This window comes from Lonchura striata, chromosome 20 (assembly GCF_050655825.1).
Source record: "Lonchura striata isolate lonStrDom1 chromosome 20, ASM5065582v1, whole genome shotgun sequence".
NCBI classification, from domain to species: Eukaryota; Metazoa; Chordata; class Aves; order Passeriformes; family Estrildidae; genus Lonchura; species Lonchura striata.
In genome coordinates this window covers 7,885,815-7,910,790 of record NC_140722.1, presented here as the reverse complement: position 1 = coordinate 7,910,790, position 24,976 = coordinate 7,885,815, and the positions used below count along the sequence as shown (strand labels likewise).

Sequence of the window (24,976 nt, the reverse complement as noted above, 5' to 3'; positions counted from 1 at the left end):
AATCCTGCCAGCGTCCCAAGGGCAGAGCAGGAGACGTGGTTTTCTGAATGTCCTAAATAACCACTCTGTGATGGATTTCTCTCAAGTGCCCAAGCTGACAAAGCGGTTCCCAGGTCTCCTATTTGTGCATTTGCTCAGACACAAAAGCAGCAACAGGAAAAGTATTTTCATCTGTCTTTTCTTAGTGAGGTTCAGCTGTGTGCTGGGGCTGGCTGGAGAGGTGAGCTCTGCAAGAAAGAGCCAGGACTTTCTGCTGGACAAGCTGCAGGCAAATCACCAGTGTGTCACTTCAGCCAAGTGTCACCTGAGCAGTGTCACTGCAGTAACAAAAGCTAATCACATATTACACTGCACCAGCAAGAGCAAAACCAGCAAGTCAACAGAAGGAATTCTTATCTTCCTTGGCACTCATGGGACAATTTGCAGAATATTTCGTTCAGCTGTGGGCTCTCCAATAAAAGAGAGGCCTTGACAAACTGTGCTTGGGAGAGCAGAGGACTATTGAGGTGGTCTGGGGGTTAATACAGGATGCATGAAGACCAATTGAGGGAATGGGGTTTCATCAGCTCGTGGGAGAGAAAGCTCAGGGAGGAATCGGTTGAAGATTTCTGCTGTCTCCTGGGTGCTACAAAGATAACTGAACCAGGCTCTTTTGAGAATGCACAGCAAAGAACTCTGCAGAGTTCATCATGCAGGGCATTCCTGTCTGGGGAGCTTCTGTTGAGGCTTGCAGTGAGAGTATCAGCTGTCCTATAAAATTTAGGAGATAGTAAAGCAAAGCCTCGCTTGAGGCTTTCATGTCTTTCGTTAATAAAATCTTGTTGGTGATCATCTTTCATTCACATGTTTTGTGTAAAACTGTATGAATCATTCAGCAGATTATTTGCTCCCCCTGGACATTGCTTTTGTCTCCTTGCATTAGTCCCTCAAGACACCACATTTAAATTGCATGTGAAGAGCCATTTGTTTAGTTCTCTCCTTGAAGAACTCATTTTAAAAATATTTTCCCATTTGTTTTAACAAAATATCATTAGAAAACCTGAGCTGTATCAATTCAGCTTTATGTCTAGATGCTTCACTTCAATAGAGTTTCTACCCTGTATGTAAGCAGCAGCACTCTCTGCTTCCAACAGAGCTCAAAACACTTCAGCAGTTTTATAACAAGAAATATACTTTTCCCAAAATTGCAGTTCTCAAGCCAAATTCCTACCTATAAACTCACTGACAGGCAAGTTGCAAACCAAATAAAAAGAGTTCACACTGGAAACCCTGACAAATCTTTGACAGCAGCAGTGACCCCAGCACAAAGCTTTCCACGGCAGACAGGACAAAACAAGCTGTACTCTGGTGCACTTTATCTGGAAAACAGCTCTGCTATCCCAGTCAATATTCCCACAGTTCCTTTTTTCCCTATGAATGAGAAATTCAGTATAAAAGCACATAGTACAAACAAGTCTGTGGTGTCTGGTATAAAATAAATAATTAAACTACAGTAACCACAAAATTGGATTTGCATGGGAGGAGCTTCCCCCTGTACAACATAAATTGTTCACAATTATTTGAGAGCCATTTCCTTGCAGATCGTGGATAAGGAAAGCTGTGGGGTTTACTGTTTTGCAGGGATGAGCATTCACCACATCAAGGCTCCACCTGATGCAAGTCAAAATACCCAAATACAGTGCTCGCTAATATAAACTGGCATGCAATAAAATATTTATGTCTTGGTTTTTTAGCTTCTGATCACTGCACCCACTTAGAAAGAATGAATTATGAATTCTCAATAGATGGTGCTATAAAGAAAAGTGCTAAAAAAGAAAACCAAGATCTGTGCATCAGACCACAACATGCAGCACTAACAGGCCTTTTCACATTGTATATTCCAAAACACCTCAGGAAAGCTGGTAAGTGTTATCTCCTGCTTTACACATAAAGAAGCAAAGACTAAATTACCTTCCTAAGGCCATGGATCAATAAAAATGGAAAAAGGACTGCCTGAGTCTCAAGTCGACATGCAGTGCCCTTTCCACAGGGCTTCACTGCTCCCTCCACCCACAGATATTTTCAGGACACAGACATGCAATCTCTCAAGTCATGTAACAATTTTTCAGCTTAATCTGCTGTAGAATATTTTACAAGCCAAGTGGTCTGAGGTCTGCTTTTACAGACTGCACAGCAGGGAGCTGGGCTTAGTGCCAGTTCCCAGCTGCCAGCTAAGCATCAAGGCACCAGGATACTCAAAAAATGGCACTGTTTTTGATCAACATTACCAAAATGGGAAGCTCTTTCTCAGATGCCCTCAGAAGTACAAGAGCCAGGTGCACAGAGGGATCAGGGTCAGTGACACAGGACCTCACTGAGCATGGAAATGCAATTGTCTCTGGATATGTACTTAACCAGGGGGGGCACCCACAGCCTTGAGCTCTGTGCACACTAAACCAAAGGTATGGGCACATGAAGAGGGCACATTCACAAACTAAGGTGAAGCATGTAGTGAGCCAGCCCATGACAAACAGCTGACAGCCTGAAAGCTCAGCTTTCAGCAAGAAGGGGGAAAACATTTTTATTGGGGCTATTTCAAAGTTTGCAGTTTGAGATTATCACTGCTAAGCCCAGGCCTTCACTTCTCCTCTGCTGCTCATCTGCTCACACTCCTAACACTGCCACTCAAAACTAGATGAAAGGGTCATAAAACAAGAAAGGAGAATAACAGCAGTGAAAAAAAAATCAGAATCAATATTACTTGAACAAAGAGGGTTTTCACTGGGAAAAAAATGAAAAACCAACACATAAATTCAGTATGGTAGGAAGAGGAGAAAAACATCTACAGAAGCCTGGGAAAGAGGATATGAGAGATTACAGAAAAGTCTGTAGAAAGCCTCTCCCATGAGAGCTGCTTTAACAACTGAAGGATATCTGTGTTGTCATGTCCCAGCAGCCCAAGCAGAGACTGCACAGCATTCAGCTCCACCAGCAGGTGATACAGGCCGGGCATCGTCGCAATCACGTGCATTTCCTGAATGATGTCATTTAAATCCAGCTCTGACTCCATAAACCTGAGGCAAAACAAAAAAGGGTAACAAAAAAGCAAGAAGACACCACTACCTTCCAGGAGACACTACGTGGGACTTGTCACCCCAGGTGCACATGGCACCAGTATTTCTATCTTCCCTGTCCTACACCTGCCCCTTGAAGTCTAATCCTGTGGCAGCATAAACATTTCTACTGTATCATTTACATAGAGTAAATAAGCAGATTTATTCCAATTTTGTAAATCAGTTCTAGAATTTCAGGAAGAAATTAAAATCAAGATGCTGCAGCCACACATGAGAAAACCTGCAGAGAAAATTCTGCTCAGCGCTGCACCTTCCCTAGCTAGCACATATTAGCATGTGGGTTGTATGTGTCTGGAGTCCATAAAAATAATCTGGGTAAGGGAAAGGACAGCAAACTGGACAAAAAAATAATGGCATTGAACTGTAGGAAGAAGTCCCTTTAATGTGAATAACAGAACACCTTGAAGGGAGGAAGAGACTTCAAGAACACAAACACACATCTGGCTCTCTGAGACCATCCAGCTGTTTTGCTCACCACAGCACTGGGAACATTAAATTATTTCCTCCCCACACAGACCTCTGGCTGGTATGCAAGCACAAACCTTCACAACAAATGAGAGAATGAAACCTTTAATTATAGCTGATGGTAGTTTTTGTGCTGCCAGCCATATATTGACCCCACTAGAGTCTCAACAAAGCCATTTTTAATTAAAAAAGTCAGTTTCAAATAATATTTAGAAGAACTACAAGGCAATAACTGCCATTACATAAGCCTTATGTAACTGAAAACACCTCTATATTCCAGAAAATCGAAGGAAAAAAAGTTAAGTATAGTCTTACTTCTCTGGATTATCAGGAAACTTGATCCGCAGCTCCTGGTTTTTGTAGGATCTCTTCTCAAAGGTGAGAATCATCTTCTTCACTGAACTTTCATCCAAAGGTTCCTCCTGACCAAATGAGAAAAGGCAGAAAAGTGAGCTTTGGATGGCTAGAGAAATATCAGCAATGTGGTGGGACTGCAGCCAGGCCCAGGGCCCTGGGAATTCCAGCCAGCTTTGGAATGTCACTGCTGAGAGCTGCCAAACACCTCACGTGCCATCACTACCCACTCCAGCTCAGACCTCGAGCTGCTCTTTTACACCTGTTATAAACTGGCACCACCAGTTCATATCGAGGTTTTTTTGCTTCTGACAGAGCAAACCTGCACTCACAGCCTGTGCCCAGGGAGAGCCTCTCTGCAGAAGTCCCTTGCTGTGCTATTGCTTTTTGTAAGTCTACATTTAACTGCCCCGAATTTATGTTCTTCCTCATTTTCCTCACTTGGATAAGCTTTCACTGCTATCTTAAAGCCTTTTCCTGAAGAAAAAAAATAAATCAATATTCTACTCTAGTATTTTCTCTTTATTTTGTAAATGCTCCTAAGGTCTTTCTCAGCTGGAGTTGTATATTTACTGTACAGCAGCAATACAACCTCGGCTGCCTCTCTGACACCTACAAACATTTTCCTTAGTTTATGACTTTAATGCACTTCTTTTATTAAAAAATTGATGATATAGATTTCCCTGTGTAACCTCTTCCCTCTCCTCTGACTGTGTTACAACCACTATTTAAGAGAAGCTCTCAAAACAAAAACCAAGCCAGACACCCTCCCATCTTTAGCCAAGTTTTGTGCCCATCCCCTGCTCAGGATTAAATCAAGAGCTGCTGCTGGTGTTGCAGATTCTTTGGTCAGTGACTCTAATCAGGAATCTGGTATGAGATAGAAAACTTCCATTTCTTCAGCAAACTCCATTACAGTAACAACACCAGCCCCAGCCTTCAGTTATGATTGGATTTCCTCCGCTCCTTCGCCCAGCCTGTCTCATTGCCATCCCACTCATGTCACCACCCCATTCAGCCAATCAATACTACAGTGCCCAAAGCATTCTGCTTGCAGTGGGATTTCAACCCACACATGCTGACACTGCTTCCTTCTGTTCCCTTTGATTCTTTGCTTCCTCTAACACATATCACTATAATATCTCCATTAGGATCTGCTTTATATCTTGTATTGAATTTGCATTCAGTATTGCAGTGTCCTACAGATTAGCTTCTTCACATCAAATTTACTGGGACAAAGCACATTTTAATGGCACTTATATTAAGTGCAGTCCAAAGTAATAAACAAGAGATTTGAGTTCTATAGAAAGCCTGGACTTTCAGCCTTTATATTGTCTGGCTGCGAGGACTCCACTTGACAAAGATGAGGGACTGGCACACTGCAGGAATCCACAAGACTCCAGCCAGTCAGGAGGACTCTTCTCTCGATCCATCCTCCCTGGAGTTGAAATGCTACAGAAATCCTGCATTATCTTTCTCTGCTATCAGCAACAACTGTCATGGCAATAGTTCAACATCAAAAAAAGAGGGAGATTCTCAAAGACAGATGTTGGCAATGCTGTATACAAAGGACAATGATATTTTACAAAACTACACAATTCTGCAGTGGTGAATATCACTTGGTTTTTTATCAAACAGGACACAGGCAGCAAGAAGCAAATATCTTCTAGATTTATACCAATCCATGTGTCACATTTATAAAGTGATCTTTTCCCTGGCCCTTGGCAGAAAGGCCAATGCAGCATTGGATTTCTGTCTCCAAGGCTTGAAAACACTTACCCTTGACAGCTGCCACCCCCCTCCTCTGACCTAAGACCTTTCTTGTACAGAAGAATGTTTGTTTATTTGCTGCTGCTGCTGCACAGCTAGAAAGAGGGGGAGAAGCTGCATGGTTGGAGGTACAGTCAGGAAATTGGTTAGAACACAGAAACTGTTTCCTAAAAATATACTGTAGAAGGTGATCTGGGTATTCTCAGACCAAAGAGAGATTAGATTTGAAAGCCCTCTCCCTTTTGCCCCTGCTTTAAATCTGCAGCTGATATGTTTGAGAAATCTGAAATTAATGAACACCCCGCAGGGCAGGAAAGCAAACCCACAAGCTGTATGAGCACAGAAAAATCACGTTAAGCCTCCCCACCTACGTGGCAAGTAATGGAAATCACAGAGAAGGGGTTTGGGGTTTGATTATTTCCACTGCCTCTTCTTTCTCAGAGGACTTACTTCCTCATCTTCCTCTTCTCCATCCCTCTCAATTATCTGAAGAAGTTTCTTTTTCTCATCATCAGTTTCTTCCAGGGCAGCAGACTCCTCTTCCCTATGACGACCATGCTCTCGGGCACTGGCTTGTTTCCGACGTGCTTTGATTTCCTCTTCCTCTTCATCACGGGGTCTTTTTGTGCCTCTGTTAGGCTGAAGTCAGAGAAATAAAAGGTGAATGAATACAAGTGTTTAGTGACCCTTGCAAACCAGAATACCAATATTACAAGCCATACTGAGGAAATTCTTACAAGTTTAAAAGATTTGCTTACACGACACTTAACAACTCTGAAAACTGGAAAGGAAATTAATTTAGTGAAGTGGAACATCACATGAGTAGATGAATGCCTCTGCCAAGAGCTGTGTCAACATCCTACCTTCTTTGATCTATGAACACAATTCACGGGAAAATATCTTCATAGACAGCAAGGACAAGGAGTGCACAGACAAGGAGTGGCTGAACAGCCCTGCTCAGTGGGGCACAGCTGCCCATCAAGGAACCCCAGTCTGCTGACTCAGCTGAGACAACCCCACATTTCACAGCCAGCAGACTCATAAGCTCAGCAGACAGCAGGGAAAGATAATGTTTTACCCACAATGTATACAAGATTCTATTGTATTCCTGTGTGCCTCCCATTTCACCCCCACCCTTCTGTCTCAAGTAAAAGCAGAATCAGCCCAACTCAGAGTAGGCAGGACAAGGAATACTGCTGCTTGCTGCAGCTCTGCAGGGGCTTGGCACTGGATTAAACAGTGCCCAAACCATCATGGTTTGCTTGGAACAACCTATTGTTTTATTCCACTATTTCTAGTTGATTGTCAAAATTAAAGGTAATTTGCCAAGGACAAGAAGAAGTCCATTAATCCTAATCCCATGTTTTCATTCAGGTAGAAAAGGATAAAAGCATTTGCAACAGAAGGAAAACCTTTCCCTTCAGAAACTACAAGGACATTAAATTTGGTCTCTCACATTTTTGAAGGACAATCAAGCTAGAACAGGAGTACTCTATGCTCTATAACTACAGCAAAACAAAGCTTAATTCTTTACTATTTAAAAGGAGTCTATGTATCAAGAATAATAAAATAATAACAAAAGTACTTTTACTTTACATCACTGCTCAAGCCACTTGGGAGGTGACTTTGTAACCTCATTAGGTCTAACACATGTCCATCGTAATTTATAAAACACCACCTGGCAGGCAGCCCCTACTCTTCTGCTCTGTGGGACCTTTTGCCTAAAATGGCAAAAGTCACACCAGGCTTCCATGAACACAGACCCTGCTTTTATGTGAGACCAAGATCCTTCTCGTGTTTGATCCAAAGAAAGGTGCAGAGGAAATCAATGACAGTCATTCTCCCACAAGGTCTGCTACTAGTGTGACCATCAAGATGGGAATTTCCAGCTCCCTGGCAGGTTAGGAACTTTTGGGCTGCAGAGGGTAATAAACCTTCCAAGCTCCTAAGGGAATCCAGCTGTGGTTCCAGTTCCACCACACACTGCACCAGCAGCACAGCCCAATGACAAGCTGGTAAATCATCTGCTCCAGAGAAAATGCTGCTTTCAGGAGATGTAAAAAAATAAAGCCCCCTGCTGCCAGCCCCAAAAAGCACATGAGGAGTTAATTATAGTTAAGAAGCAGGCCAGACAGCAGCCTGGCTGGGATCACCTTGTTTTCAGGGTTACCACCTTGTCACCACTTGAGGAAAGATGCAGAATCAAGTTTCCCAGACAACACATTAGCACAAATCAGAGCTGTATCTGCTCACTCCCAGGCAAACCTGCTCAAGCTCTGTTATCTGTCTCCTTTCTCCCTATATCTTCTCTGCCATTTCCATTACAGATGGTACATTCCTGACTTAAAACCCTTCTAAAGTGCCTCCATGCACTTTTAAAGCAGTTACTCAGCTCATAATTCAATAGCCATGACGTGGAAGCATACCCAGAGATTCTGTGAAATGAAAAATTTATTTGCTTGGAGGGTTTTGTGGATTTGTTTTTTTTTTTTTTTTTTTAAGCAGATTCCTATTACTTATCTTCTAGGTACATTAAAATATAATTTCACATAGATCCATTTGGAAAAAAATGTGTCATTGACAACAACTAATAATTCAAACACTCCCTGAACAACCAGCAACCCCATAAAAAGAATAAGGAAAAGGTGCTCTTCTAAATGACATGATGCAAGGAAAAAACTTCAGTAAATCCACACTCCTTACTCAATGTCCTTGATGTCACAAGAGGCCCTGCCCTTCCTAGGTCCTTCCATTCACTCCTTGGTAATACCCTACTCATCCTAAACCATCTTTGACAGATTAATGTCACAAACACAAATGCAGCAATTAGTGACATAAATCCCAAAATTTACATCTAAATCTCAACAAGATTTGTCATGGATGGTCCTACTTTGGAATTAGAATCTCAATCCTCACTCTTTATTTCTAAACATGAAAAAGGACCAAAGCCCCTGGCAAGCCTGAGGTGTAATGAGAGGCAGAGGGAACTGGGGTCTGTCAGATGCAAAGTAATGTGCCATAGGAAGGGACTGCATCCTAGAACAAAACCTAAATTAAAACTCCATCATGAAACCATTCCTATTTCCTCTGAGTACACAATCCTCAAGATCAGAATTTACACCCTTGCTTCCATCTCAATTATTTTACCCTTTTTTGTATTTATGCATTGCTGGGGGAGGCGTCTCTAACACCCAGCAGAATCATTATGATAAATCATGGAAGTGCCCCGCGTGCGATCATTAACGCTGCCAGCAGCCTGGCAATAGGCAGTAATTGAATTCCGGGCAAACGCTATTAAGCAGGCATTAAGGCTTTGCCTCTCCTTATTGATGTTATGCAAAACCTCGCTAAGAACATTCCTGTTCCCAACCAGCACTTATTAAAGCCACGAAACCAAGGCCCGAGTGGAACACCTGGGTCCTGCTCATTCCACAAGAGATGCACAGTCATGAACAGCTGATTTAAGGCAGGCATTAATTTCTGTTCATTGATTTTCATCTTGGGTTTGCATTTGTGTTTTGCAAAGGACTGTTACCAACTAGCAAGAATTAAGCCCATAGGTTGCTGCACCGAGCCTGGTGCATTTCACTGGAAAAACACACAGATTGTGTCCAAACACATTTATTTAACTAATTCCACAGCTTCACAGACATCTGCACAAGTGATGCCTTTCTGGTAGAAAAGGAAAAGTTAATCATTTGATAAACAAAATGTGGGGTTTTTTACTTAGTTGTGCTAAGGTGAATCTGGCAAGAAGTTAGAATTCATTAGAAAATGCACAAGAAAAGCATTTTTCAATTGTTATGTTAGCTAAGCTTAATTCTGTTCCTGATGAATGCAGGGCATTCACAGTAATTTATTCAGCAGGCATTTTCATTTAAATCTAACACTGATAGCACCACACAAAAACCAATGAATACAAAAGGGTTTAAAAAAAGCTAGTGTTTATAAAATATGAAAAAGTAAACAGAAGCTGGTAATTGGGAACGGGAGAATTATCTTTCCCTTTCTCTTGTAGTCCTCCTGGACTGGTTGTGTCTGTTAGCTGACAGACACTCCCTGGGGCCCAGCCTTTGGGTACAGACTTTCCCCAGACACACCTGACACAGGTCCTGGTTTATGCACTGCCAGGTAAGGCTGAGCCTGACCTCGGTGTGGGCAGCAGGAGCAGCACCAACCACGTGTGCCAGGAGGAACAGGGAAACAATGTCCTAAATCAAAGCACAATAATCTGCCAGCGCCCCTGGGCTCCCTCCAAGCAGTGATTGCACATTAATATCAGGGTTAAGTACACCACGAAATCAGAACACACATTTCTCAGAATCCTGATTGCTTCAGCCTTTGCCAAACATAAGGAAGGATTAGAGAGGTCTCAGTAGTTTCATATTATTCAGGAAATACTCAGGAGTTTCATATTACTAAGGTATCTGTTTTGCAAGTAACCTCATTACTGTGAAGCTCAGAAATTTTTTCTTAATGAAATCTGAAATAAATCTTCATAAATGATGCAGCTTCTGTGCCCACATCCCAGCCCGCTCCAAAGAGCCATCTCAGAAAGCAGCACAGCAGCTGTCAGTTTGGGATCCTAATCTCCAGAGGAATCTTCTATGACTTCCTAATTTTGTTTCCAATGTTGGTGATAAACCAGGCAACTATCAATCTCACTTTGCCATGCTTTTTCTTCCTGAGGCATGACGCACAGCACTTCTAAATGGTGCAGGGTCTGAGTGCTAAAAACTGGAAGAACTGGTACCCCAGGAAAATCAGAAATCTCAGAGACCCAAGAGCTCCAAATCACACAATCTGAGGCAAATGCAATGACAGGTGCACACTGTACCCACATGGGTACAGATTATTCATTTCAGAGGGAATGAACCCCTGTGCCCTCCAGCCTCCCTTGCGAGGCTCTGAACCACCCAAGGAACACATCAGTGAGGCACAGGACAGGGATCTTTCTTGACACCCTCTGGTTTGGTGGTCAAAGACAATCTATTGGGAAGTAAACTAGAGATTGACTTGCCACCCTGTGAGAGCACCAAGCCAGCTCTGGCAGCATGGGGCTGTACTCCAGGAGCAGAGCCAAGGGATGAGGCAGACAGCTGAGCCAACGTAGGCTCCTTGTTTTAACTGCCGCCAGGAGAGCAGCTAGTGGGATAATAATTCTGTGAGCAGTCAACAACCAGCTCAGCTGAGCTGCCCCTACCATCAGATGCATCCATTACATTGCAAATTGACAGCAAATTATCCGTACCAGCAGCAGAAATGATGATGTGCCCCCGTGGATTCACAGAGATCCATCCCTGCACACACCGCCCTCAGCCCCGACAGAGCACGGGGAGATGGCCCAGCGGGTGGAGGCACATCTCACCCCATCCCTCACTGCTTCTTCTGCTACTTGATTTTACTGACATTCCAGCAAAAAATCAGCGCTTTGCAATGATCACCCACGGTGGTGAAATCTGCCTTTAATGAGAATTCAAATAATGTCCCTTATTCCCTCCCAAGACAACTGAAAGAAGACTCTGAATAGCCCCGGAGTTGGCTTTATCCTCTTAATTACCCTCTGTAATCAGAGACCAAACACGGAGGATCTGGGCAAACAGCAGCAATATTTAATCATCACTTTAGACCATCTGCAACTGTTTTGCAGCAACACGTAAAGTTTATGGATTCCTGAGCTTTGTATAAATGGCCAGGTGCTGTTTAATTGTATTTTTTGTTGCAAGAGGTTTCTTTTCCTATTCTGGCAGACACTTGGTGCTGAATTGGTGGCACGGTGCCTGCAGTCTTCCACGCCAAGTTTGGCTCTGAGGGAGAACATCTTCTTGCTGAAGCAAGGGCACAGATTACACATTTAGAGGAGAAAATTCAAAATAGTGTAAGAGGAAAGCAATTATTTTGGGTTGTGCTGAGGGAGGTTGAGAAGACCAACTCATTTGCAGCAAGAGATTAAAATCAGAGAGCTGAGGCACCACTCCACCTCCCCGACAGCCGGTACCATCCCTCGATAAGGACAGCCAAGGAGACCTTGAGCCAGCCCAGAGCAGGGAAGCTCCCAAATCCAGGGCTGGAGTGGGCCAGGAGCTGCTGGGTGAGCTGACAAGCCACCCTCCCCTGGCCATCTTCTTCAAGCCACCCTCCCCAAAGGCAGAGCCTGACCCACAGGATGGGAGGCAGTGAAATCTGCTGCTTCCAACTATTTTTCCCCACCTCTCAGCAGGAAATGCCCTCACAGAAGGGAATCTCATTTTCTCAGAAGCAGAGCTATTTGCCTGCCTTCTGCTCCTCCACTTCTTTCACCTGTACTCACCACTGCCCCAGTTCTGGAGGTCTAAATTCAGCACCACTGGCTTCCAAAGCTCACTAAAGCACCACCTCAGCTAGTGACACAAGAAGCACCTGCATTCAGCTGTGCTGCCCAGGAGCACACAGAGCCAGGACAAATCCTTCAGGAACTATTTCAGCAGCTGGCTGAAAGCTGCAGAATGCTTTTCCCCACAGCTAAGAACAATTTTAGCAGCAAGAAATGAAATTAAAATTTAGATACCCTGCAGCTAAGCAGCATTTCTTTACCTCGACAGAATAGAGCCCCCACTGTCACAAGCAATCACCCCCTGACAGTGCTGAAAGCTCATCCAAGGGAAAGCTGCACAAAATCCAAGTGAGCAAAGCAAAGTGGATGGACACTCCCCTCCAGAGTGGAGGGAACCTTGGGGAGCTCACATTCTGAGAGCAAGAGAAAAAACAACCAACAAAACCCCAAACTGGAACTTGGCTAAAAAATGAGAAAATTCATTCAGGTTTACCTGTTAAACTTCTGTGTCTTAACCTGCATCCCAGACATGTAAGGGATGGCATTGTTAAGCCCCAGATGGGGTGGAGGAGGCCAAAGAATCAAAGGAATGTAAGGAATGAAAATTCTAATTTGATGTTGAAAAATCACATTTGAAGAAGATAGGGAAATACAGAAGTGGAGTAGATCTTAGACCAGCAGGGCTGTGCTGTTGGATGCAGCAGGGTGTGGAAGGATGTTTGAGACAGAGCAATCCACAGAAGGAAACATCCTGGAGATTATCAAGGAAGAATCCAGTGGAGCTCTCAGACTGCCCCAGAAACTTCAATACCATTGGGAAAACTGCTGAGAAACTTCTCAAACCCAACAGCAACTTGTCTTTTTTTCCCTGAGCATCTTCAAAGAACGCATTCCCAAAGCACAAACATGGAGTGAACAGCAAGACACCCCCTTCACTTCATCTCTGTGCCCCACGGAATGAGGCACAGCAGGAGGGCACCGAGTTCCACCAGGAATTCTGCGCTCTCAGCTCGGGAGCACACCTGGCCACTCTTACACCGCCTCGGGGTGTTCTCCTCACCCAGGGAAACGCCACGGCTGCAGCCGGGCTGAGAACTGAAGCCAAGCCCGGCATTATCCCAGCCAAGGTATCCAAATGTTCCTGCAATTCCAACCCTCATTCCCAGTTCCACAGAGAAATCTGCTCCTGGGACAATAAATCAAACTCGGTACCTGCACACAGCGAGCCACCAGTGAACGCAGGGCGAGGGAACGAAACGCACCCAGTAAAGGAAAACTTCTATAAAGAAAACTTTTAAAAACGTATTTTGATAAAAAATGAAATTGAAAGGGTTTTGTCGTACAACAGGGAGAAAGAGACGCTGGAACAGCCACGGAAGGAGGAGAGGCCTCGCTGCAGCCCCGGCGGGCACCGATCTGTGCCGAAACGAGACCGGCGACGCTGCCGAGCCCCGGGAACCCGCTCCTACCGGGCACCGCCGCGCCCAAGAAGGGGAGAGACCCCCAGAACTTAGCGACACTTTCACCAGACCCCGTGCACCGAGTGGGGCCGGTGAGCCCCGCACGGCGGCCGCCCCGGGCCCGCGGCCGCACCGGAGCTGGAGCAGCATCGCTGCCGCCGCAGCGGGGCCACGGGAGCGCAGGGCACCGCGGCACCCGCAGCAGGGCGCAGCCCCCCGAGCTCACCTGGTAGCTGAGCAGCTCCCCCACGTCCATCGCACCCACCGGGCCCCGCCACCGGGAGCCTGTCGCAAACCACCGGGGCCGCGCGACACCTGCCGTAAGGCAGGCAGCGCAGGCCGGGCGGCGGGGGCGCCACACTGCCGGAAAGCGAGGCGGTGGGCGCCATGCCGGGGAGAGGCGGGGAGGCGCCACACTGCCGGAAAGCGAGGCGGTGGGCGCCGTGCCGGGGAGGGAGAGGCGGGGAGGCGCCACACTGCCGTAAAGCAGCGCGGCGCTGTCGCGAAGGGGAGCGGGGCCGCCGGCGGGGCCCGGGGCGCGGCTCGGGGGCTCCCCGGTGCTTCCCCGGTGCCGCAGGGCGGGGAGAGGCCGAGAGCGTGACACACCACCGGGGACAGGGACGCTCGCCACGGGCGAGGCGGGCCCCGGCGCTGCCGTCCCCGCTGTGCCCCGGGCCGGGCGCCGCTGTCACGGCGGGGGAGGCGACGCCCCGCACCGCCGGGCCCGCGGGGTCGGCGTTCTCTCGTGGCACGTTCCCACCACCTCCAAAGGCTGCCGCGGTTGTTGCCGCTCCCAGCCCCTCAGGAGCCGTTGTCACCGTGAAACACGCCGGGAGCCGGCTCCCAGCGCGGCAGCGGCGGCCCCTCCGCTTGCCGAGCTGGTGACAAGCCGCCCTGCAATCCCACAAGATGCAGAACCCCGCACAGACTGAGGCGTTTCTCAATTTAACAAATAAGAATAATTAGGAGAGAGGCAACTCGGCCAAAATCCTACTGAATTTATTGCAGCTATGCTTTAAAAAAAAAACCAGTTTTGAGCTAAAATAATTTTTTTATAATGATCGCAGCTCTTACGCAGTTATCTCAGCGGGAGTCTGGTTTGAGGAATCTCAGAAAATTAAAAAAATATATAATGTTTTTGAAGGAGTCCCTCGCGTCCCCTGTTGTTTCAAGAAAATATAGGAGATCGGTCATGGCAAAATTAACTCAACAAATCTGCATGTTAAAGATGAGATAAATAGAAGATAATTATTAGCTCATCTGGCTTTGGGATATTGAGTGCTCAGATAATTCCCCAGCTGTGAAACCTGCACAATTTGAGACCCTTGAGGGGTACTGGCACATACTGGGAAGCTTGACCCGCCCCCCCCACCCAGGGATAACCACAAAAAGCAGGTGTAGCATACACATGGAGAGCACTGGGGATAAGGACTGACCACCCACAGACACAGAATATGGTGAGCTGCTCCTGCCCCAGGGCTTCCCTTGCACCTCATTCCCACTGAGTGGAGCAGCTCTGGGAGGAGCTGGGGGAAGCCAAAAATCATCACTGACAAGCAGAGCCCCAACCTGAGCACAGCCAGAGCGTTCGCCTCGATGAAAAAAGGGATGGAAAATGTTCAATTCACCTCCCTGACAGGACTCAAAGGTCGGGGGATCACTCAAAAAAACAAAAGCAGGAATTTGAAGAACTGAGGCACCGCTCAGTTCTCATCCAGTCCTACAGGGCAGGATGCAATAACAGAATTTTTATCCAATAAGGTGAGTTGGAGCACAGGGACAAAATACTGAATTAAAAAGCAAAACCAGGAGCAAAACCAAAGTATTAAAAAAGCTCTCAAATAAATGAAGGATGGAGACGAGAAGCTGAGTGGTGCTGGGGCTGGCACCAGCCTCTCCCAGGTGGAACATGCAACAAAGCTGGATAAGAGGCTGAAGGCTCTGGATAGGCTGGAGCAAACCCTGGGACTTGGCTTGGTCAGGAGTACAAGGACTCCTGACTTCCACAGGCAGTGGGGTGCCACCCTCAGGGCTGACCATGTCCCCAGGCCTTTGCTGACACTTTTCCCTGGAGGGGCACAGAGGAGCCAGGACCCAGCAGCAGCTGCAGGTGAGGCTTATGCAATGGTCTCAGCATGGAAACGCCAGATCCTCATCCCAGCAAAGCAGGGCTGCAGGGGATGCTCAGAACCATGGATAGGAGCGAAGGTGGGAGGAGGAGGAGGAGAGGAGGAGAATCCTGGTTTAATTTTATTCCGAGTTCAGGTTTCAATCCAGATGCCTCGAGATCTAATTCCGAATAAATAATTGTACTGAGTAACCCAGGTCCCCCAGTGATTAACTAAACACACAGAGGCTCGCTGAAATTGAATTAGTGGTGTGCACTCAGCCGTTATTACCCTCCCCACGTCATGAATATTAATGAGGGGTTATTAAGAAATGTAAATGATGCCTCAGGGGGTTGGGAGCACAGGGGGTGCAGGGCCGTGCGGGCTGATATGACAAACCATTAGGAAAACAGCCTGATTGAAGCCACTTTTTAATTATGTCAGATCTCGCTCTTTGGCGGGTGCAGCCGCGTTTCCGGATGCTTTCGTCTTTATTAAAATGAGAAAAAGGGAACAAGTCAGAGCTGGAATGGGAAACGAGCCTTTGCATGGGGGAAGATTCAGCTGCCCAACAGCCTGGCATGTGGGGGGGACTGGGTCCTGCACCCCACAGGGTCTCCCCCTGGCTCAACTCTGGCCAGGACACCCCCATACTGACAGAGGGGGACACTGGCACCCCCACAGCACCTGCACCCTGTCCCTGGACCCCCACAGTCCCCAGCCCCACCACCCTGCTGCCTGCAGCCCCCTCCCTCAGTTCAGCCTCGCTGGGCAGTGGAGCGACTGCCACAGGCTCATGCATTTTAACAGGCTCTCACAGGGCTCCCGCGCCGGAATGGGAGCTGACAGGGCCAGCTGAGTTAATCAGAGTGGATAATGGAGGGAAAGAGAGAAATCTCAGCCCAAATTGCTGCAGAAATCATGAGCCGGGACTCAAAACCATCGAATTAAGCAGGGATGATGCTTAAAGGGAAAGGCAGCAGTTCTTCCAGCCTGCTGTCCCACTGAAGCAGGAAAGGAGAATGGCCACAGAGCCCCCGGCCTCCCACAGAGGGTAGGGGCTGCTGAACATTGAGGAGACCCTGTTCCACGGCAGAGAATCCACAGGCATCGTGGTCCATCCAGCCCTGCCACATCAGGGGGTCACACACCAAACAAAGCAGGCCAGGGGCTGTTCTTTCGAGGCACCGTCAGATCAGATGCTTTATTGTAGTGACGAGTATGGCACAAGCCTGGACCTGCTCCACCATCCCAACACTCACTCCCCTCCGTGTGCTCAGCCTCCGAGAGCACCAAAACCGGGTGCCAGCAAGGGAAAAATGTTCATCAGATGGAATCACAGCCCGTCCCTGTGACCCACCGGCATCGCGCGGTGTCACCGCAGACAGATGGAGCAGTCTGGGACAGGCACGCACACGGAGATCGTTGGAATTCAGGTCTCTCCGCCCTGATAGCTTCATAACACCAGGCTGCTGCTTAATTGCACCCGTAAGTGTTGGAATTACTGAAGGGTAAAATGCAAATGGTGTAACCTTTCCTGAGCTCGCCCGGCACTACTGTGCCAGCTCCATGCCGAAGGGAGCTGCCTGAATCCCTTCCCGCTTCTTAATTACTCAAAAGCTGCTGGGAGATGCCCTCCCCAGGCCCCAGGAGGGAGAGGACAGGCCCCTTATCAGGGTTGTGTGCTGCTTGCCCAGAGCTGGAGGCATTGGGGTAGCCCTGAGAGCTGCCACCTCCCCAGTCTGACTATGACACCCATTCCAGCCCCACAGCACCATGAGCAGCTGAGCTGGGGCTGTGAAGCTGTAAGCATGGAGCAAAACACAGCCTGTGCCCTCCCTCTCCAGTGCCACCTTCCCACCCTGAAAGCCTGGCACAGCTCCTGGCCAGGATCCCTGTGTGCTTGGTCCTGGGGTCCCGTGGTGCTGGATGCCAGGGCACAGCACAGCAGGAGCTGGAGGGCTCCAGTGCCAGCACAGGAACCCAGCTGTGGTGTTATGGTTAATGAGATTTTCATGAACCTGTGAAGCATTTGGTGGGAGGGGTGGGGATGGGCCGAGGAAATTGAAGGTTGCTGACCTGTGAAATCAGGCTGTGAGAAGTCAGGCACTGAGCTGAGGGTAGATGGGGCTGGAGTGGGGAGGGAAGAGGAAGGTGCAAGGGGAGAGGATGCCTGTGGTCAGGCTGTCCCTGCTCCCCACCTGTGGCAGTGCCATTCACTGTCCTGGTACAGTTGGAGGCTGGGTGCTGAAGCAGCACCTTATTTATGGCTCTACTTCCCTGACATAAACTCCACAAAGTGTGACAATCAAAATTAAAGATTTCTCCAGAAAGGCAGCCTAGGGGAAATCACTGCTGTGGCCAGTGGAGATTTCCCAACGGTGACTTTTAAATTAAAGGAGAAAAAAATTTATTTAATTTGGCAGCATGTATGGGATGCAGCTCACTGGGCACGTTATTATCCAGCTCAGCAAATGCTCCCAGAATTCACTCATGCTCCAAATTACCAATCTATCTGTGAGGCTGCACATCCCCACCTGTGCCAGCATCAACCTGCACTCGGGGGCTGTGTCCCAGCCGGGACTGGGTGTGCCCTGACACCCCACAGCTAAGTCCTGGAAGCTGCCCCCTCCCCACACAACCCAGGTTTTCTGCTCAAGCTGGAACAGCTGCTGCATGTCCCCAGCATAGGAGCTGCCCAAGGCCATGGGGAATGGTGGCATGGGGGGTGCAGGCAGCTGTAGCCCTGCCTGCCCCAGCACAGATCTTCCCCTCCCTCTCCCCCGCCCCTTCAGGATGAAGCAATGAAATTATTTTTCTACTTGAGTAGTTTTCAATTTAGATTAAGAAAAATCTGCGCTCCGTTAGCGACGCCGCAGTAAATCACGCGCGGGCGGCACGGCGCGGCCGCAGCCCCATCGCTTATCGCCTGCAAACCTTTTTTCACGTTGACAGGCTCCAAGTGTGACATTGAGCAGGGCAGCAGCTGCCTGGCAGGGACACTCCAAAGGGTGGGGGATCTCCACCTGCCACTCTATCCGGGGCAGTGCCCAGGGCAGGCAGGCACCTTGGGAAGGATCAGGCTCGCCACCATCCCACCCAATCCTGCCAGTCCCGGCATGGCTTGACAGCATGCTGGGGGCTCACCGAGTGCCTGCTGCCAGCATCACTCAGTACTCCAGCAGCTCACCAAGCCTTGCTCTTGCCCATCACCCAACACAGGTGTGATGCTGCCATCGCTGGCTGCCCTGCAGCCACACCACAAGCAGGTCTCATCCTCACGTTCATCCCAGCGCTGCCGCCATTATCATGCCAGCACCATCAAAAGGAGCATTTGACAGAAAACAAACCTTTTTTTTTCCCTCTGGTTCTTGCAGCTCGTTTATCGCTGGCGCGGGGCAGGCGGAGCTGTCAGCGCCTGAACCTCACTCATCCGTTTAACCTTGGGGGAAGAAACACATTTGTGCCGGATAACGTGCATCAGATGGTGGCACCAGGAGCGCCTGTAGCTGCTGCGCCTGATGGATGGGCTACAGGGGCCTCGCCTGACCTGTGCTTGTATGTTATCTGCATTGCTGCGGGAGGCTTTTCATCACACCGACAGCTCCGGCAGCACCAGCCTGGCAGGAGCGACTCACCTCACCGGGAATGGCTGTGGGCACTGCAGCCAGAGGCACCCAGCCCCATGGCTGTGCTGGCATCGTGGCACCTGTGGCAGCGAGCCACCATGCCAGAGGACACGTGTCAGGCTGTGCCCGCGCCAGATGCCTGGCTGTGGCAGGGCTGGAGGGACAGGGAGGGCAGAGCTGGTGCCTGCCATGCCAAGGGGACGAAGGACACCCTCACTGCTGGCAGTGCCAGCCAGGCCAGCTGAAAGGAAAGGCAAAGCTGCTGCACTTGTTCTCTGGGTGACGTTTTGCCAGCAAGGGTCCTGTGACAGTGACAGAGAGGGCATGGTGCTGGGCAGCCTGGAGCCCCGGTGACGGATGAGCGCTGCCAAGTGCCGACACAAAAGCCATTTGGTGTAGGGAAATGATAGATGCTAACACTAATTTTAAGCACAGGCAGCCGAATTCCTCCAGACAGTCTCGGCACTCAGGATTTAGGGCACAGCTGCTGGGTTCAGATAAGGTGTGAAATCAGCCCAGCGTGCAGGGTGTTACTTGGTAATGAATGGCCAGTGATGGATGGGGGTGGCTCAGTGCTATAACCTCCACATTTGGAGCCTTTCAAATCTCTTGCCATCAATCCTGGTTGCTGCCAGGCACCAGGAGGAGGAGCCAGGAACTGGCAATGGGCACACACCGTGCTGGGTGAGCACCACAGTTTGGATTCCCTCGGCACCACTGGCAGGAATACCAGAGGGATCTGGGAACAGATCCTACCCAAGCTGGAGCAGTTACAGCTGGTTTCTCCAGTTCACCTCCAGCACGGCCACACACATCACCTCTCCTTCCTCTTACCATGAAGCACTGCTGGCTGCTTCCATGTGCTGGCAGCAACCTAGTAAGGAAGGGGATGGTGAGGCATCCTGGCCTCCATGGAGACATCCCTGCTCATCCAGCACAGCCATGGTGAGCAGCCTCAGACCCACGTGGACAGCGCCAGCCCAAAATATTTATGGTGAAAGTGATGCTGGAAATGGCAAGTGCTGTGCTTGTCTGTAGCGTTTAATCTTTCCTCTGACCTTATAAAAAAATCTATTTGTGTTGAGATTTTAAATTCACTTCCTAAATCATCCACTACAGGCTTCACACCGTATTAATTCCTCCTCAAGCAAATGAGTTTGGTATTTGTTCTTTTCCGGTTTCTGCCAAAGCCAGAGTGCTGGAAGGATGAATGCCATGCTCCTCTCAGACCTAATGCCTGTGCCCCAGGCAGCGCTCTGTGCCCCTTGCACTCCTGTGAGCAATGTCACCCTGTGTGCACACTCACCCCCACCCACAGCACCTTTGGAGGGATCCCATCTCCTCCAGCTCACAGGAGAGCTCTGAGCAGGATAGTCACTGCTGTCACCTCCCAGGAGAAGGAAGAAGCAGAGGTGGGGGTGAAGGCCAGGGTCTGCACAGAGCAGCAGCCCCCAGGCACCCTCCAGCCTCATGGGTCAGGGACTGCCTTGTGCCAGGGGACACATGGTACTGCTGCAGCTGGAACAGACCCTTCAGAGGGGCACACCAACAGACAGCCATCAATGCAGAGTCACTGTCTGCCAGGATGACACACGGATGGTGCTGGTATTGAGCAAATCACTGGGAATGCAAACCAGGTCCACCTGGGGAAATACATCCATGAATTACTGCTGATGAGGGTTACAGGGCGTTCCCTGCTCACACACTGCACCTGGGCCCCTCTTCTCCTGGGATCTAAGGGGAGGGATTAATGATAAACCATGGGGTTTATCAGTCCCTGTGCAATGGGTGTGAGTAGGGTGAGTGGACAACTTGCTCCTGATTTATTGCCCTGGAAATGTTTTATTTAGGCAATGTATTTAAAGGAACTAATTAGAATTGTATTAATATTTATGGACCATATGGAGAAGCTGATAAATGGTATTGGAGGGTATTAGCTGTTATCTTACACTGGGTAAGACTGTGATGCCTGGAGGCAACTTTAATTGTGGTAAGAGCAGCCAAGGTCTCACCAGCAGCCAGTGACAGCAGCCCACCTGTCACTGTATGGCCAAACTATGCTAGAATTAAGAACTCTGCTCACATGGTTCCCCAGAGCAGCAGAGCATCCCTCCAGGTATCCCTCCACAGGGATGGAAGCCCCTACTCTTCCAACCCCTGGAGCAGCAGCGCAGTCTCCCTGCTGGACACGATGCTCCCAGCACTGTCGTGCCAGTGCTCCCATCCATCCCGCCTGGAGCAGGGGCCAGGAGGGGCCCCAGGGACTGGCAGCCCCAGCAGTCCCTGGCTCATCCATAACCAGCTCCCTGCCCGTGCCCGACCTCTCGCTATAGCAAAGTTCACATCAATTTTCCTTCCCCTCATTTGTCTGTAAACCATGAAGAAAAATCACCGCCGTCTGCCCGCATCAGGCCGCCGCCGTGATGTATGGCTGTAATAAAATCCCCATTTTGGGAGGCCGCCTTCCTGCGCCGCCAGCCAGGCGCCACGCGTGGCCGTGCCACCAGCCGGGTGCCATGCGTGGCACAGAGCCGTGAGCAGCTAGCACCAGCCCAGCCTAGACCCTTGCATCTTGTCTTGGCTTCACTGCATTATGGATGGGGGCTATTAGAGCTGCTATTGAGCAGCAGTCCCTGCGAGTGTTCAGGCAGCCAGTGCTGTTTAACCCCAGATTGTGAGAGACAGCTCAAGGCAGGGCTGAGCAGGGCTGCAGCAGGCAGCACCCTGCCTGTGCTGGGCACCCTCCTCGCTCTGAGCTGGGGTTCAGCTGTGATCCTCCCTGATCTCCCTCAGCTCCCCTGGCTCTAGAACAGTGTGCTGGGGATAAGGTGCCAGCCCCTTGCCTCCCACATACAGGACCCAGCTCGGAGCCGAGCAGTTCCGGAGCACGTGGGCAGGGACAGCTTCCACTGGACCAGGTTGCTGCAACCCCTGTCCAACTTGGCCTTAAATCTAGGGATGAGGCAGCCACAGCTTCTCTGGACAGCCTGTTCCAGCTTCTCACTGTCCTCACAGGGAAAAATTCCTCCCTAATCTCTAATCTAACCCCGTCCTCTGTCAGTGGGAAGTCATTCCACCTTGTTCTGTCACTCCATGCTCTTGTCCAAAGTCCCTCTACCGCTCCCTTGGGGCCTTTTTAGGTGCTGGAAGGTGCCATAACATCTCCACAGAGCCTTCTCTTCTAGAGGCTGAACATTCCCAGCTCTCCCAGCCTGGCTCCAGAGCAGAAGTGCCCCAGCCCTCGGAGCTCTGGACCAACTCCAGCAGCTCCACATTCTTCTCACGCTGGGTCACCCCCGGGACGGGCGGTGCTGCCGGAGCCCGGCAGAGCCCGGTCCGCTCCCGGTCCGCTCCGGCGGAGCAACAGCCTCCTCTGCCGGCCGCCGCCAGGGATCGGCGCCGGGACCAGGACGGAACCGGCCCTCGAGCCGCGACACACGGCGGGAGGGGACGGAAGAAACGGCCGGAGGCACCGGCACCGGCACCGGCACCGGCACCGGCACCGGCACCGGCACCGGCACCGGCACCGGCAGCGGCAGCGGCTGGGAGGAGCCGCGGGCGGGAAGCGGGTGCAGGTGGGGAGGGGGCTGCCCAGAGCAGGGGGTCCATGTCCCCCAGCCCAATGGCCAGGCGCACACTGCCGTGTCCCCCAGCCGTGGCACGGGCCGCCGCCGATGCCACGCCGTGACACGCATCGGGCACGCAGCAGCCGGGCAGGAAGAGGGCAAGGGCCCCGCAGAGCCCGGGCCGCCAGCACCAGCAAAGGCTGCTCGGGAGAAGGTGGCCCCCACATCGCCACCACTGCACTGGTCACAAGCATGGGGTCCCTTTGAGTGGCACATGCCACATTGTGGCAAAGGTGCCACTCAAAGCGACCCCATGCATGTGACCAGGCTGCTCGCAAAGCCCCTGGTTCCTGCTCATGTTTCCTTTTGATTTAGACACAGAGTTCTGCCAGAAACAAATGTATTCAGCTGCTCGGAACAGGGATGACGCACACAGGAATTTCCAAGTGGGAAAGTCTGATCGTTGAGCTGTAAAACCCTGGATGAGGCCACAGAGGTCACATTGGCTTCAGCATAGATGCCTGCATCCTGGCAGGCTGGCCTTGTCACAACTTCCCAGGCAGGGTGTGTCCCTGGTGTCTCTGGTGTCCCCACCTGGGGCCATTCTGCAGCACAGGACAAGTCTCCTCCAACAGTCCCTCAAAAAGCCTAGTTCTGTCCCTCTGCAGCCCTGGCTGTCCCCTGGCTTTGCTGCAGGCCTGCCAGTCCCAAGCTCGGCCCCCCTAATCCAGGCCATGTCTGCCCAATTTACCAGCAGCCCTTTGTCATTCAGTGAGGCACAGAGAGCTGTGCCTGCATAGCCACAGCTCAGCAATGAGAGGAGCCACAGAACAGCTCCCTAGCAGGGCTGCACTCCCTTGACCATGCTCCTTTCTGCATGGAATGGGATGCAGGAAGCAGAGGTCCTGCTTGGCAGGGTCTCAGACACAGCAGTGGCAGCATGGCGGGGTCCCCAAGAGCAGGGAGCACACCTCACCCTTGGCATGGTCACCCTTCACATGCTCAGTTGGGCTCCCTGTGACCCCCCACACCTTTGACCTTGGGCATCCCAGGGTCACCTGTCACCAGTCTGGGAGCATGGGGAGGTGAGAGGCAGCCCCAGTGCTGACCCCACCACAGCACCCATCTGCTGGGACATGTCAGCAGCCAGCGACGTGTCGGCACTGAGCCACCAGCCTGTCCCCACGGAGGAATGGTGCTCAGCAACGGGTGCATCCAGCCTTGTGTCTCATGGAGGCTTCCCACGCTCTGCTCCCCCTGAGGCTATGCCTGCCCGCAGGGACCCAGCCAGCTGTCCCCTGAGGCTCCACTGGCAGACGTGGCGTGACGTAGGCACCAGGCCAGGACTGGAACAAGCATGTGCTGGGTCTCTGGGATGGGCACAGCCCAGCAGACCCACAGCCCTGTGTCACCCCAGTGACACACTGCCAGGACAGCAGCCCCCAGGGAAACGTCTTTCTGAGCAGCCCCCTCTGGGTTCCTAACCTACAAATTCAGCTAATCACTTGTCACAGCTGGGTAGTTCTGGGCTCCCAATGGCTGTAGGGTGACCCTAGCCCATGGTCTCATTTCCCTTTCCCTGTGAGAGTGCTGAGGGTCTTTCCCCCTGCTGCAACTGTGTTGCCAGGGCTGGACAAGGCTAGGTAAATCATTTCTCAGGCCGTCATTGCCTCGGGCACAACTGTGACACGCAGCAGCAGAGAGTGTTTTGGCACATGAAGATTATGTGCATGGCCCCTCCCCAGCCCCACACAAATATAAACCCTGCCAAACTGCGCTCCTCATCCATACCTTTGGCTTTCACCAACATGAAGACCACCATCATTTTGCTCCTGGGCATCCTGGCCTTGTGTGCCCAGCTTCAGGCAGCCCCTACAACTGCTGAGGACAAAGGTGAGTGCTGGGGGGCTTGGGGTGGGGATGCCTTCTGCTAGCCCCTGGAGCACTGTGGGGCTGACTGGGGCAGGGGTCCCAGATGGAACGAGCAGGTAGGAGCAATGCCCCAGCACAGAGCCAGGCACATGCCAAGCTCCAGAGCATTCACGCGCCACCGAGGTCTGCGCCGCAGGGGCAGCGTGGGCAGGGGACTCGGCTGTGGCAGGATGTGGCAGTGTGGCAGGAGCCCTCAGCAGGTGCATGGCTGGACCTGAGGGGCCATGCACCAGTCCATGCCCATGGTGTGGGGACCCTGTGCTGCT

At 50.5% G+C, this 24,976-nt stretch overlaps 1 protein-coding gene across 1 annotated transcript in view; it reads right to left on the bottom strand.

The window, feature by feature from the left end:
• Window positions 1–13,797, bottom strand: part of CTNNBL1 (catenin beta like 1) — a 46,899-nt gene extending 33,102 nt beyond the window's left edge. The window contains exons 1-4 of the mRNA XM_085558128.1: window positions 13,702–13,797; window positions 6,153–6,341; window positions 3,894–4,000; window positions 2,914–3,053 (exon numbers count right to left, since the gene is read on the bottom strand). Coding sequence (XP_085414254.1) covers window positions 2,914–3,053; window positions 3,894–4,000; window positions 6,153–6,341; window positions 13,702–13,731 — 466 coding nt within the window. The 5' untranslated portion in view covers window positions 13,732–13,797. The remainder of the gene's footprint in view (window positions 1–2,913; window positions 3,054–3,893; window positions 4,001–6,152; window positions 6,342–13,701) is intronic.
• Window positions 13,798–24,976: the final 11,179 nt, after the last annotated feature.